The 13,794-nt window shown below is 30.7% G+C and overlaps 1 protein-coding gene across 1 annotated transcript; it reads left to right on the top strand.

Annotated features, from left to right (window-relative positions):
* The first annotated feature begins 6,729 nt into the window (after window positions 1–6,729).
* On the top strand, window positions 6,730–10,854 carry LOC144556537 (glycosyltransferase BC10-like). Its single transcript, XM_078304915.1, has 12 exons — window positions 6,730–7,129; window positions 7,279–7,361; window positions 7,689–8,252; window positions 8,707–8,805; window positions 8,910–9,010; window positions 9,101–9,172; window positions 9,315–9,405; window positions 9,505–9,585; window positions 9,878–9,934; window positions 10,052–10,174; window positions 10,268–10,306; window positions 10,414–10,854. The coding sequence occupies exons 3-12, from the start codon at window positions 7,857–7,859 to the stop codon at window positions 10,537–10,539; spliced, it is 1,185 nt and encodes a 394-aa protein (XP_078161041.1). The 5' UTR covers window positions 6,730–7,129; window positions 7,279–7,361; window positions 7,689–7,856; the 3' UTR covers window positions 10,540–10,854.
* Window positions 10,855–13,794: the final 2,940 nt, after the last annotated feature.

Here is a 13,794-nt window from a genome sequence, read left to right as displayed (position 1 = left end):
GTTCCTTTTTTTTTTTTTTTTTCATGTTTGGAACACCCTTCGCTTGGTATTTAATTGGTGAGATATTTAAATTAGTTTTAAAGTCAAGATTTCCAAATTAAATGGGAAAGATTTACATATAGTATTCTTTTAATTTGTTGTCCCGTTTATCCAAGTTAAACGGGCTATAATTCTATGAAAACGAAATTATTGCTATATTAATTGACCAAAAAATTAAGAGGAAAGAAAACTGTTCTTTTAAACTAAACTAATTTATTGTGGCCAATTTAAAATAATAATAATAATAATGATAATAATGATGATGATGATGATGATGATGATGATTGGTGTATAGCATAATTTAAAAGTTACCATATTGTTAGATAGAAATATTAAGTGTTATTGTAATGTATGTGTAGTTGTGTACGATAAGATTTGCGAATTATTCGCAAATAATTCACTTTTTTAGCGTCGGAAAACTGAACGACGAATTATTTGGTTAATTGAACTTCTACTGAATTATTCGTATTTTTTTTGTGGGACTGAGATCTCTTATTCGGACTCAATAAATAATTCCAAATCATTTCTAAATTATATCCAAATTATTTCCGAATCACAAACTTTTGATCTCATCAAATTAAACTCAAATAATTCATTTGTTACTGTGATGTGTACGAGAGAAATGTTGGGTATACATACACTACACATAAAAAGTATTTAAAAATACCAAAAATCCAAACATTTCTAGAAAAAAATCTGAAGTGAAGTTTAGTTTTGAATGGTTGAGAAGTGATTGGTAGAAGAAAGCCTTGTCATGATCTCCACTACTTCTTGCACCAACTTTTGGCAAACAAATCTCCAATGTCTTCTCATGGCATCATTGAATATAATTTATTGATGTTGTAATATGATTTATGTTATGACCACTCATGTGAGAGTTGATATGAAGAAAATAGCTTCAGCAACTTTTTAAGACCATGGACATGATTTCCACTAACTATCACCTTTTCTTAGCATTTATTATTCAACCCCCCCCCCCCCCCCCCCCCCCCCCTTTTTTTTTTTTTTTTTACTATTTTGCTCTCTTTGGATTTCATTTTTTTTTATTTCGGTGTGATTTCCTTTGCCTAATTAATCATCATGGTTATAATAATAATACTAATATTTTATAACAAAAAAAATAATAATAACAACAACAATAAACTTCTATCTCTTGTAATTAACTCTAAAACATATAATATTCACTTCAAACAACGAATTCAAATTATTGTTGAAGTTAATATAGTTCACAAGTGATATAATTTCTTTAATTACCAATATAAATATAAAATTTTAAAAGTGGAAGGAATTTAATTGGAAATATTGATGCTTTAATTTCTTTATAAACATTAAATGAAAATGTTTACTAATAAACAACAAAATTATTTAGATATATTATTATTTTAATTAATGGTTTTTTTTTCCAAAAATTACAGTAAATACAAAAAGACCCTTAAAATTACATATATTATTATGTTTATAACCATATTAATTAGCATCCCGTACGCAACATGAAAATGTCAAATTTGTCAACTACCATCTCATATTCTCATCTATGAAGGAACCAACAACCATAAGATGATAAGAATAGACAATAATAATTTGACATATTTGATTATTATAATGATATGTATTAATGTTTCAATGATGTGTCCAAGTCCAAGAAATGGAATATTGACATCTCACATTCTTCTTCTTTTTTTCAATTTTATATTTTGATGCAATAGGGAATTGTCATGCGTCACTAATTAAATAGGCCATAGGCCTAGTCTAGTTGCTCACCAATGGAAATGCGCCACGTAATTCCTCAAAAGTATTCTTTTTTTTGGTAAATTGGCGTGCAATTTAAGTACGGATTTGTATAAAATAATTGGGTAATTCATTTGTATACAAAAACCTTCGGAGAATTTTAATATCATTCATATAATTTACACAATTAAATTAAATTAAAATATTTATTATTTATTATATTTACCAATTTTTATTTTTTATTTTTCTGGATTTTATCATATGTTAATTGTGAAACTAGATTATTAAAATTGATGAAAAATTTATCTATTTATCACAAATTAGTATTGATAACAAATCTTTCAAAAATAAAAATACAATTTTCATAAATATATTTCTCAAATTTGGATTGCCCACCAAAATATTTCCACGGTACGATCCAACATGGGACACTTGCACGTCGGCTCATAAAAAAAAAAATTAATTTCTATATTTTTCTCGAAGAATTTATAAAAATAAATTTAATATTCAAATAAATTATAAAATTATATCTCTTGCTGAAATTGTCCCATCTTACTAGATAATTTTTTTGACTCGGACCCCTACATTTAAATAAATAAATATGTATATATATAAAATTTAAATAAGTTTAAACTTGGTACATCTATGTTATAATTTTAATATTCACAGGCACCAATTTGGGATATAAAAATGTGTACCTTTTTACGAATGTCAACCTTAATTTAATTGATATGAAAGCGAAACGATAAATTGGATATGAAAAGAATGTAATCCATATTTATTAATTAATTGATGATTGATTGATGTGTAGTTTCAAACAAGCTTGACTAATTAATTAATTATGTATAATTAGTATCTCTAATGATAAGGTTTAGGGTTCGCCACATGCATGCATGCTCCATAAAATTTGTACATTTGTTTTGAAACATGTATATTCACATATATTCCATTTGTTTGGTACAACAACGAATAAATGCATGTTACCTGTTTGGATGGAATGACAGTGTTTATATATATATATATATATATATATATATATATATATATATAGAGAGAGAGAGAGAGAGATGGGCTACGGTGAGTTGCGAAGTAAAACACGTTTCTACTTTACGCCGTATTTTTATTTTGAAAGTCCAAACGACCGATCCGAACTGTTAAATGTTTAATCCATGTTGAAATGTGCTTGGAGACCAAATTTTATATTTTTTGGAATTTTTTTACTATTTATTAAGCATTTTTTAAAATTGCTGTTTTGCTGTGAACAGTAAAAACAGTAAAATTTTCTGGACCATCAGATTAGCAACTTTCAAAATTGCTTAATAAATAGTAACAAAAATCCAAAAAAATATAAAATTTGGTCTCCAAGCACATTTCAATATGGAGAACAAGATGAACGGTTCGGATCGACGTTTTGAACTTTAAAATCGCAAAATATGAGCGTGAAGTAAAATAGTCGCTTTACTTCGCAACTCACCGTAGCCCACCTATATATATATATATATATATATATATAGAGTTAGGCTGGGGTGCTATGGATAGCATAGTGGCCTCTATGCTACGACTCAATATTTGAGTTTCCAAAATCCAAACGGTCGATCCGAACCGTTCATCTTATTCTTCATATTAATATCTGCTTGGAGACCAAATTTTAAAATTTTCTGAATTTTTTTACTATTTATTAAGCCACTTTGAAAATCGCTAATCCAACGGTTTTACTATTTATGTTACAAATAAAGTTTTATGTATATTGTTTTTCATGTCTCATTATACTTCATATTTTATATTTTTATTTTCAAAATCCAAACTGTTAATCCGAATCACTTAACATGATATCCATATTAAAACATGCTTGGAAATGAAATTATATTTTTTTGATTTTTTTTTATTATTTTTTAAGATGGGTAGAAAATCACTGTTACTAAACGGTCTAGAAACAATGATTTTGTACTTATCTTAAAAAATAGTTAAAAAAAAACTTCAAAAATTATAAAATTTCATCTCTAAACATATTAATATGGATATCACGTTGAACGGTTCGAATCGATAGTTTAGACTTTAAAAATGAATACATAAAATATGAAATATGAAAAACATGAGCTATTAGAACCCTCCTCATCATACAATTAATTTTATGAAAATTATTTTGCTGTTGTCTTCCGATGTTTTTTTGTTTTTTTTTTTTTGGATAGGAATATATTTTGACCGATTCAAAAAGAACCCAAAATTTGATGCGGTCAGTTCAAATTAAATTCAGAGAGAACGCGGTTTCTTTCTTATTCAAGAAATATCAACGAGAAAACTCGTCATTGACAGAAAAAGACCTCCTCAAATAGTCAAATCTATAGTTGCCTAAAATATTCTATGATCTAGTCATAATAGGTGGCTACTTCAATTTGAAGGTGATTAAATTACTTATTTCATTTTATTTTTATGATTTATACTTTGTTCGACAATTTAAAACAAAAGTTAAATTAATCTGTTTGAAAAAGAAAAATTGAAAAATAAATCTTTATCTATGACAATCAGTGTTGTAAAAAACATCTGTTTAGACCGATTAATCATTAGCGGTGATCAAACGGTCATGGATTTTTCCGACTGCGGTCAATTATTCTCGATTTTGACTGATTATTTCTGATTATTTTCAATTAATCGCTTAGGGGTACCCTGTTCATCAAACGAGCACATACTGTTATTTACAACACTGATCAAGTAAAATTCTTATTATTACTTTTTTTTTACATTTGATTTGACAACTCAGTGAAATAAAAAATTATATATGAACTCGTTTGAATGCCTTTTAGACTCTTTAATTTGAACCAAATTACCAAAAAACCTTGGAAGGTTATCATTAAGAGAGATATTTGACGCTTTGTCAATGTCGGTAAACAAGGTTTTTGATAACGACCCTCAATTTTATCTCGTAATGCTCGGAAATATCATTATCACATTGTTCTAATCATTAATTGTGACATGCGTTTTGGCAATGTACTAAATTTAATTGTGACCATCAAACAACCTTTTCAAAATATTAACAATTACAACCCAAATTTTTATTTCTAGTATTTTTCCAAAAAAAAAAAACCAATTTTTTGTTTTTTGAGAAATTCAACTTTTATTACACCCGCATAACACCAATGCGGACCCAAAGACTAAAATCCACACCGATATTCTGCGACCTGTCATTTCTTTTTTTTTCTTACCCGGATTTCAAATTTGAAATTCAACTTTGGGTTCTCAAAAAATTTGACATATCTCAGAGGATGCAATTTCCAAGAACTAATATAAAATTTCTTTAGACAAAAAAAGAAAAGAAAAATAGTAGGGCTGCAAAACACTGATGTGAACTCATATCTGAGATCGCATCGGCATAGTGTGCCACATCGACGTTCTGCTTCTATAGTAGAGTCGAATTCTTCAGAAATCGAGTTTTTATTTATTTATTTTTTTTGGCAGAAAATGGTAGAAATAAAAATTTGTGCAATTACAATGCTCAATGCTTTTTACGGCGCACGTTTATTATTTATTTTTTTCTTTTGAAAAATAATTTGACAAAGCTTTTCCAAACAACATACAAATATTACATTTTAACAACATTAAAAAAAATACAAATATACAAACATTAAAATAAACTGACTGAAAGTTTATATATGCAAGGAAAATGAATTTACATGTATTACTAATTATAATTACAATGACAATATAATAAGTTATATTGGGTCAAATTGTACGTGTTCCCATCCGAGGTGCAATTGAAAAAAATAGACGATTCAGATTAATTCCAACTGTAAGGAGTCTTCTTTAAGATTCGTGCCAAGTGAAATAAACGGTTCAAATTTACCACTTGCACCTCAGGCACCCAAACTCCAAGCTTGACTTGGCACAATATATCTCTAAGCATATTAATGTTGACCACCAACACTTTCTTTGTTTCAAACTAAATACAATTCAATTCAATTGATGACATTTGAAGTTTTCATGCCATTGACACAATAATTAATTTGCATCTAGTTGTTGACTAACCATTGACATTCAACAAAATTAAGTTTGGAGAGAATAAAAACTTTAATTCATATTTGTTAATCAAACTTTAATATCTAGTTGAGTTTCATGACAAATAATTTACTTTTATTATTTATACAAACAGAAAAATAAAAGTTTTAACACTTTTCTAGATCATCAAAAGTCAAAACACAATTAATTATTACATAGAATCAAATTGAAAAAAAGGCATCAATTACTATGGAACTTTGACCAAAAAGTACATATGTAATATTTGGAGAGAAAATGACAAAAATAACCTTGGTTACTATCTGGAAACACGCGTGTTTGTTGAGGGCCATTCTGTCACTTTCTCTTTTTATCATTTTCTTCCATTACATTGATTTACATGGGTGATGGGTCCGATTGTCCTACTTGAGAATTTCATGTACGGTGTGCTCCAGGTGCAAACAATTTATTTTTCTGCTAAGGAGACGAGGCGTCCAGGCAACCGAATTCATACAATCACCTACAGTAACTAAAATTTGAGTTTAGATCAGGACCGTCAGATATGTTTGAGCACGAATATTAAAGAATCCCTTGTATTCTATCTCGGATTGAATTGGTCCAGATCTAAACGCACAATTTGAGTTACTTGAGAGTATTTCCATCCAGAAAAATAGAGACAAGGCGCACATAAAAGGAAATATTACGGAGTAGGTCCGCTCCCTATGGGACCTACTCTAAGTTTGATGGGCTCAAGGACCGTTCATGCAATTTACGATCCGTGCGCGATGCTTTAATATTCGTGTTCTTTGGCATCAATATTTGTTCGTACACATCTTGAGACAAATCGGACGGTACTGGAATCCATTTTGGTCAAAAGTAGGTCCGACCGGCATCGGAGCTCTTTCTTCCTCGGAACAAATGATGGCCAATAGTTGCTAGAAGAAATAAATTCCCCTCTTTCTACTTAACCCCTTCATTTTTGACTAAATCAGCATCTCTCTCTCTCTCCTTCCTTCCTTTCTTCCTTCCTTCCAGACAGTGAGATTATTTAATTAATTACCATTATAAATAAATAATTCCTTCTTCATCCCTCCTCCATCCTCCCGCTTTATGCGCACAAACAAAACTTGTAGAAAAGTTGCAAATAAAAAAATACTATTTGTTTTCCATTAGCCCGTTTCAAATCCACCTCTCTCTCTTCTTCTCTTCTTCTCTTCTTCTTCTTCTCAGAGAGAAAGAGAGAAAGAGGTAGAAATAGCGAATAGGACCTTGACTAGTTGGCATATTAACAAAGGATCCTTTAGATCTTCTTCTTCTTTTGCGCTTTCCACATTGTCGCGCTTCTCTGATCTATTTGCCAGCTCATCAATACCAGGTAATTGCTTGCATTTGATTTGATTTGATTTGATCTGCCAAGTAATTAAAAAAATTACAAAAATTGTTGGTTTCCTTTCATCGACATTCATCGTATTTCCATTATTTCTGATTTTTAGCTGATTATTTCTCATTTTTTGTTTTCTCAAGGGGCTTTGTATAATATAATATAGATATAAATAGAGGACAGAGAGAGAGAGGTAGCTCTACTATTGCTAGCTCTTCAATTGAAGGTAACCCAATTTCTCTTTCTCTCTAAGATTTCGATTTCAATACAAGTTTCTTTAAATTGAAAACATGTTCTTGATACTTTAATTAATTGTAGGTAAAATTAATTCACATAAGAACAAAATTATTGCCTTTATGATTCTTATCCTGAATCTTGGATTTGTTTTGAATATTAAGGTATTTGGTTTATTTCCTATTATCCCCAAAATTAGGTTAAAGTTCCTTACTTTGATTCTAGAGTTGACTTCGGGAAAATTGAATCATGAGAAGAGTTGCAAACACGATTTTATATCTATTTATCTGATTGAATTATTTGCCATTTAATTTTACAGAGCTCCATTATTACTTATTCGTGTTGGCGTCCAATGGAAGTGCGACTTCCGTAAAAAAAAACCAAAAAGAAACAAAGAAAGAAAGAAAGGAAAAAAGGAATTATAAGTGGGACTAATATATAGTCTAACTAAACTAAATCACTTAAACCAATCAATCGACACATCAGCATGAAGGTATCTCAGGTGTGGCAGCGGGCCCCAAAAGACATGGCATTAATGTTGACAAATGGGACCCGGCCCCACCGCAACTTCCAGACCAAACGGCCAATGTGGATTTTGGTTTTACTGGCACTGGTCTGCTTCTCTCTGATCGGTGCCTACGTGTACCCTCCAAAGCGTTACTCAACATGTTACTTCTTTGCCTCTAGCATGTGCACGCCTTTCAAAGACTGGTTACCAGCACGGCCCACCAGAGAAAAAACTGACGAGGAGTTGGTGGCAAGTGTCGTCATGCGAGACATTCTGACGATGCCTATGCCCAAACCAAGAACTGCCAAGATTGCATTTATGTTTCTCAGCCCCGGTTCTCTACCATTTGAGAAGTTATGGGAGAGGTTTTTCTCGGTTAGTTCTTTTTATTGATGTTCTTTTTATTTTCTAGATAAATCTCATAATAATTTTAGGGTTCAGTTCTGGTACCCCCAGTTCTTTTTATTGTTCTTTATAATTCTGATAAAAGATTATGAAAATCCACAAAATGATAAACTATCAGGTTAAATTTATAATAATTTTAGGGTTTAGTTCTGGTTCTGTTAAATTTATTTATGTTCTAGCTCTGCAGTTCAATTGTTTGTTGCCTTTGCTTGAACTGGGACATATTGGTATATAAATTGGGAGAATAAAAAAAAAACCGTACTGTTATGATGCAACAGACATTGACTTTATTGGTTGTTTTCAATTTGCTTTGATAGATCTTAAGTGGTTATAATTGTCATAAAAGATTCTGAAAATACATGAAATGTTTTAAATTATGAGGTTTAATTTGGTATTAAATATAATAAAGAAAGAATATTTGTAGGGACATGAGGGGAGATTCAGTATCTATGTACATGCTTCAAGAGAGAAACCTGTGCATGTTAGTCCTTTGTTTATTGGCCGAGATATTCGCAGTGACAAGGTACCTTTTCTTTTCATTTCTTATGGAAGTACAATTTTTCTGACGACTTTTTTAAGGACAGTTTTACTTAATTTTTCCGTTATATTATTTTATATGAAATTAAGGTGGTATGGGGAAAGATTTCTATGGTGGATGCAGAGAAGAGGCTCTTAGCAAATGCACTTGAAGACCCCGATAACCAGTTTTTTGTCCTGCTTTCTGACAGGTTTTTTACTATAATTGTCAAATTTCGTGGTTTTTTATTTCCCATCATTTTTTGTCAGTGTACTAAAATTTAATTTATTTTCCTTGGCAGCTGTGTCCCCTTGCACAATTTTGATTATGTATATAACTATCTAATGGGGGCTAATCTCAGCTATGTTGACTGGTAAGACTGAACATTTCCTTTGATTTTTTTACGTATTATTGGCATATCTAATTCTTATATAACTTTTATATAGAGGGTTGGATAAAATGTGTTTGAGTTATTTATTTTTATTGTTTTAATGAAATTGTTAATTTTTCCCTAGTTTCCTAGATCCGGGCCCACATGGAAACGGCAGATACTCTAATGAATTCCTCCCAGAGATCGAAGAGTCCCATTTTAGGAAAGGCGCACAGGTTGAATTATTATTATATTAATATTATTCTCTAGTAAATTTACATAGTAGTAAATAACTTTCCGTAAGTATTTATTTCTTTTTTACATATATGTTGCAGTGGTTTGCCATCAAGAGACGGCATGCTCTTTTGATTCTCGCTGATAGCCTTTATTACACCAAATTTAAGCTTTATTGCAAGGTAATACTACATTTCAAACAGAAATTTCTTACGTTTTTATCCCTACAAAATCCCAAAATATCATGTTTGTCTGTTGAAGTACATTTCATCCATTTATGTGAAAATTGGACATTCAGTGTAGTAGAAATCTCATGTTTTTATGGGTAAATTGGACAATTTTATACACTTTTTTGTGTGTCGCTTGTTGATATTTACTATTTGCAGTGGCTGATGTGATGTTCTCTGGTTTTACCGAAGTTCGGATAAAATTTTCCTTTTAACGTTTTATGCCTCTTTGCTTTGTTATTTCCAGCCAGGGGATGGGCGCAACTGCATTGCTGACGAGCATTACCTGCCGACCTTCTTTTATGTTGGTCCCTGAAACTTTTTCAAAAAAATTTTGCAAAAAGAAAAAAGTGCAAAATATGCCTTTATTATTCTAGTTGCAATTTTAATTTAGGAAAAACTTTTTGCCATGTGTTAACAGATGATGGATCCACATGGGATATCGAATTGGTCGGTGACACATGTCGACTGGTCAGAAGGGAAGTGGCATCCTAAGGCTTACAGGGCCCAAGATGTTACTTATGAACTAGTAAAAAATATTACTGTAAGTTCCTTTTTACATTTAACATTGCCTTTCTCAAAACCATATACCAGTTTATAATCTAACTTGTTTTTATACACAATTCTTCTTTTGCAGTCGATTGATGAGAGTTTTCATGTCACAAGTGATGAGAGGGTATAAACTTTCATTCTTTATCATTTAAGTTTACACTGATTAGGCACTCATACCAGTACCAGTTTTAGTTAATTAATTAACTAGTTGATTGATTTGTTTGTTGACAGAAAATGGTAACACGGGACCCGTGCTTATGGAATGGGTCGAAGAGACCATGCTACTTATTTGCTCGCAAGTTTTACCCTGAGGCCCTTGACAATATGCTTAATCTCTTTTCCAATTATACAGCATGAGGCGAGGTGAGGCGACAAAACAATACTTCAGATTTTTTTTTTCTTTTTTCTTTTTCTTGCTCCAAAGTTTTGTAAATTGTGAAACAAAGAAGAGCTGCTTAATTAACACCAATTGGGTTCAAGAAATAGGATAATCTCAATGCGGTTTATGGCCCTTGTGATGTAATTTATTCTTATTAATTTTTTTTTACTTTTTTCTCAATTACTTTGATCTCTTCTTTGTTTTAGTTTTTTTTTTCTAGAAGCAAATTTGTGAACAGTAGATTTTTGTTAAGCCTGTCAAACTGCTTCAAAGTAATGAATTCTTTTGTAGAATTGATGGGATTATTTCAGTATCTATACTTCTTTTTATTATTAGTTCTGTTAGATTTTGAGCAACAATTACACTAGCTTATTAGTAGATATTATAACAAAACAATGGTAGAATATTATTAGATGAGGAGGGATCATCTTACACCGTTTTTGGTGACACCCGATTACACTTTACATTTAAAAGAAAGTTTAAGAAAAGGTAAAGAAAGAGACAAAGAGAAAGCCCATACCTTTAAAAGGTAAATATGTAAGCAATAAAGTATAGCATTATTGGATAATGGGCTTTTTACCTTTTAGGGATGATAGCATGTAATTCTTAGATTTCAATCATTCTCTGCTTTTATCTGAATCTCATCTCTATAATTTGTATAAATGCTTGGTTGTGTTCTTTTCCTTGTAACAATGGAGGATTTATATAGGGTTTTCATTCATGGAATTTGGTGATTTCATCTAATCTCATATTATTATGTGAATTCAATGTATCTGATCTGAAAATTTTAATACAGAAGATTTGCTTGAAGAGTCATTGTATATTACTAATAAAAATTATTAAAAAAAAATCCATTTATTATTAGACATTGCGGGTTAAATGTTCAATGAATTTAACCAACCACATATGATGCAATTCTATTTTTTTTATTTTTCGGTTCAGAATACGGGTCAGATATTAGACGGTTACGGATGAATATGATATTTAATAAAAATATAAATATTATTAAAAATAAACTTCATAATATTTATTTAAATAAATATTATTTCCAAAAAATATAAAATTTCATCCGTAACCATATTTTAGTATGGATATCATGTTGAACGGTTCGGATTGACAATTTAGACTTTGAATATGAAGAAAATGAAGATATAAAATATGAGGTATGATGAGGTATAAAAAAAAAAGAGGCATTGGAACCCTCCTCGGTATATATTGAGTATCTGTATCAAATTTTTGAATACGGATTCAGATACAGTCGGATATTATCCGATCCATTTGCACCCTTACATTCGACGCATTAAGTTCATTATAACAATGTTTTTGTTGAAAAGTTATAAGTCGAACCGTTATTTTTGAGATAAAGATTCGTGTATTGTTATCCAATTAATTTTTAAAATAAAGTCTTTTGCCTTTAGATATTTATTAAGGATCTCTCACAGAGGATAATTTTTTATAACTACTAGATGAAAGATTAATTTTTAATTTAATTATAATGGGAATGACTAATAGTACCTCCCATTTATTCTTCTATCTGTCCCCCGCGTTAAAAGACAAAATAAAAGTACAACAGGAGGACCACTAACTGACGCGCACGTGGTAACTATTGCCAATGGGCAAGATTAACGCGATTTTAATCATTGTCGAAACGTATAGTATTCATACTTACAAATTTATAGTATTCATATTTATTATCTATAATATTCGTCATATGTAAACACAAACTGGAGGTGACTATTAATCTTGGGGACCAATAATGACCAGGGGGACCGCTGACGACGTCTGACAGCCTGGATTGGGGACCGCAACCGTCTGAAAGCGACATTTGCCAAGATTGTTGACCACTACAGCGAATTTATACAATGAAGTATTCATATCAAACTAATGAAGTATTCATATCTAAATTATGAAGTATTTATATCTAATAAATGAAATACTCATATGTTAACAACATGAAATATTCATATCTTGACAACATGAAGTATTCATACATATATGAAATAATTTATACAATTCAAAATTAGACACCTCTTCTAGGACATCTCTTCCAAGACCTCTTCAATTCACTTAAAATCTTTTTTTATAGTAAATATTCATACCTGACATTAACACTATTCATATTGAAGGTGTAAAGTATTCATATCTAACAAATAATGGAGTATTTATAACTAATTAATGTAGATATGAAGTATTTATATCTAACAACATGAAGTATGCATATCAAACTAATGAAGTATTCATATCTTGCACTCTGACAACCTTTGCTGGGCTAGCATGGACCCCCTCCAATGGTGCACCACGCTCTCCCCACCAGATCTCGACGGTGCACCATGCTCTCCTCGTCGGATCTCAACGGTGCACCATGCCAAAAAAGAGAAGAGGAGAAGGCTGTGAAGACCGTGAAGAGCGCAATTTTTTTTTTTTTTGTTGATCGGGAGAGAAAGAGGGGTCAAAACAGTTAGAAAGACTAACTAGAATGGGAGAGATAGTTACCATAAGTAGTTAATGGCCAGGGAGACTGTTAGGGGACTAGAATGGGGGGATGAAATAATTACTCAATTATAATAATTATTGCATAATATGTTGGTTAACAATTTTGCCATTAATAGGCACTTTTATGTAAGTTGTCCATTGAAAATTTGAAATAGTAGTGCTCTAATAATGCTTTGTCGGTGTGCATGCATGGTTTATATATATTATATATGGAGATGGATTTTATTTCATTTATATATTATTTCTCGTGCTTTTTTTTTTTGTGCTGACAGACGCAATCTCATTTAATGCATGGGATTTAATTAACAAGCACTATAATTTTGAATGGACCTAATTAATATATAAATAACAAATCAATCATAACATGAAATGGAGATGGATCTCAGTTTGCTTTTTTATTGGAGGTGGTTGCCTTTGCCATAAACCATGTAACATTATCATTTATTTATGCCAAATTTTAATTTTACTAATGTATCATAGGGATTTTATTTTACTGGTATAATATACAAGGCATTTCAATCCTTTTGTTGAATACTACAATTCATATACTTATCTTACTACTATCAACACACTAATAATTTAGAGTGATTTAGTATCTATGTTCTTCATTTTAACCTTATTTTATTTGTCAAACATAAGGTTAAGTTGTGGCACTAATTATTTGTCAAAAAGTTACAAGAATGAAATATTGGTGGGTAGTTGTATCCCTTCAATGTTGTACAATCCAAAGAGAGAAGCTA

Source organism: Carex rostrata, chromosome 7 (assembly GCF_964058835.1).
Source record: "Carex rostrata chromosome 7, lpCarRost1.2, whole genome shotgun sequence".
In the NCBI taxonomy this organism is placed as follows: domain Eukaryota; kingdom Viridiplantae; phylum Streptophyta; class Magnoliopsida; order Poales; family Cyperaceae; genus Carex; species Carex rostrata.
Note: the sequence above shows the minus strand (reverse complement) of the source record. Positions and strands in the feature narration are given on the sequence as shown.

Bases quoted from the DNA above. Each gene is read 5' to 3' on its own strand.
- LOC144556537 (XM_078304915.1), top strand. From the start codon at position 7,857: ATGAAGGTATCTCAGGTGTGGCAGCGGGCCCCAAAAGACATGGCATTA. The intron at 9,586-9,877 runs GTAATACTACAT...TGTTATTTCCAG, and splicing joins AATTTAAGCTTTATTGCAAG to CCAGGGGATGGGCGCAACTG. The intron at 9,935-10,051 runs GTTGGTCCCTGA...ATGTGTTAACAG, and splicing joins ACCTGCCGACCTTCTTTTAT to ATGATGGATCCACATGGGAT.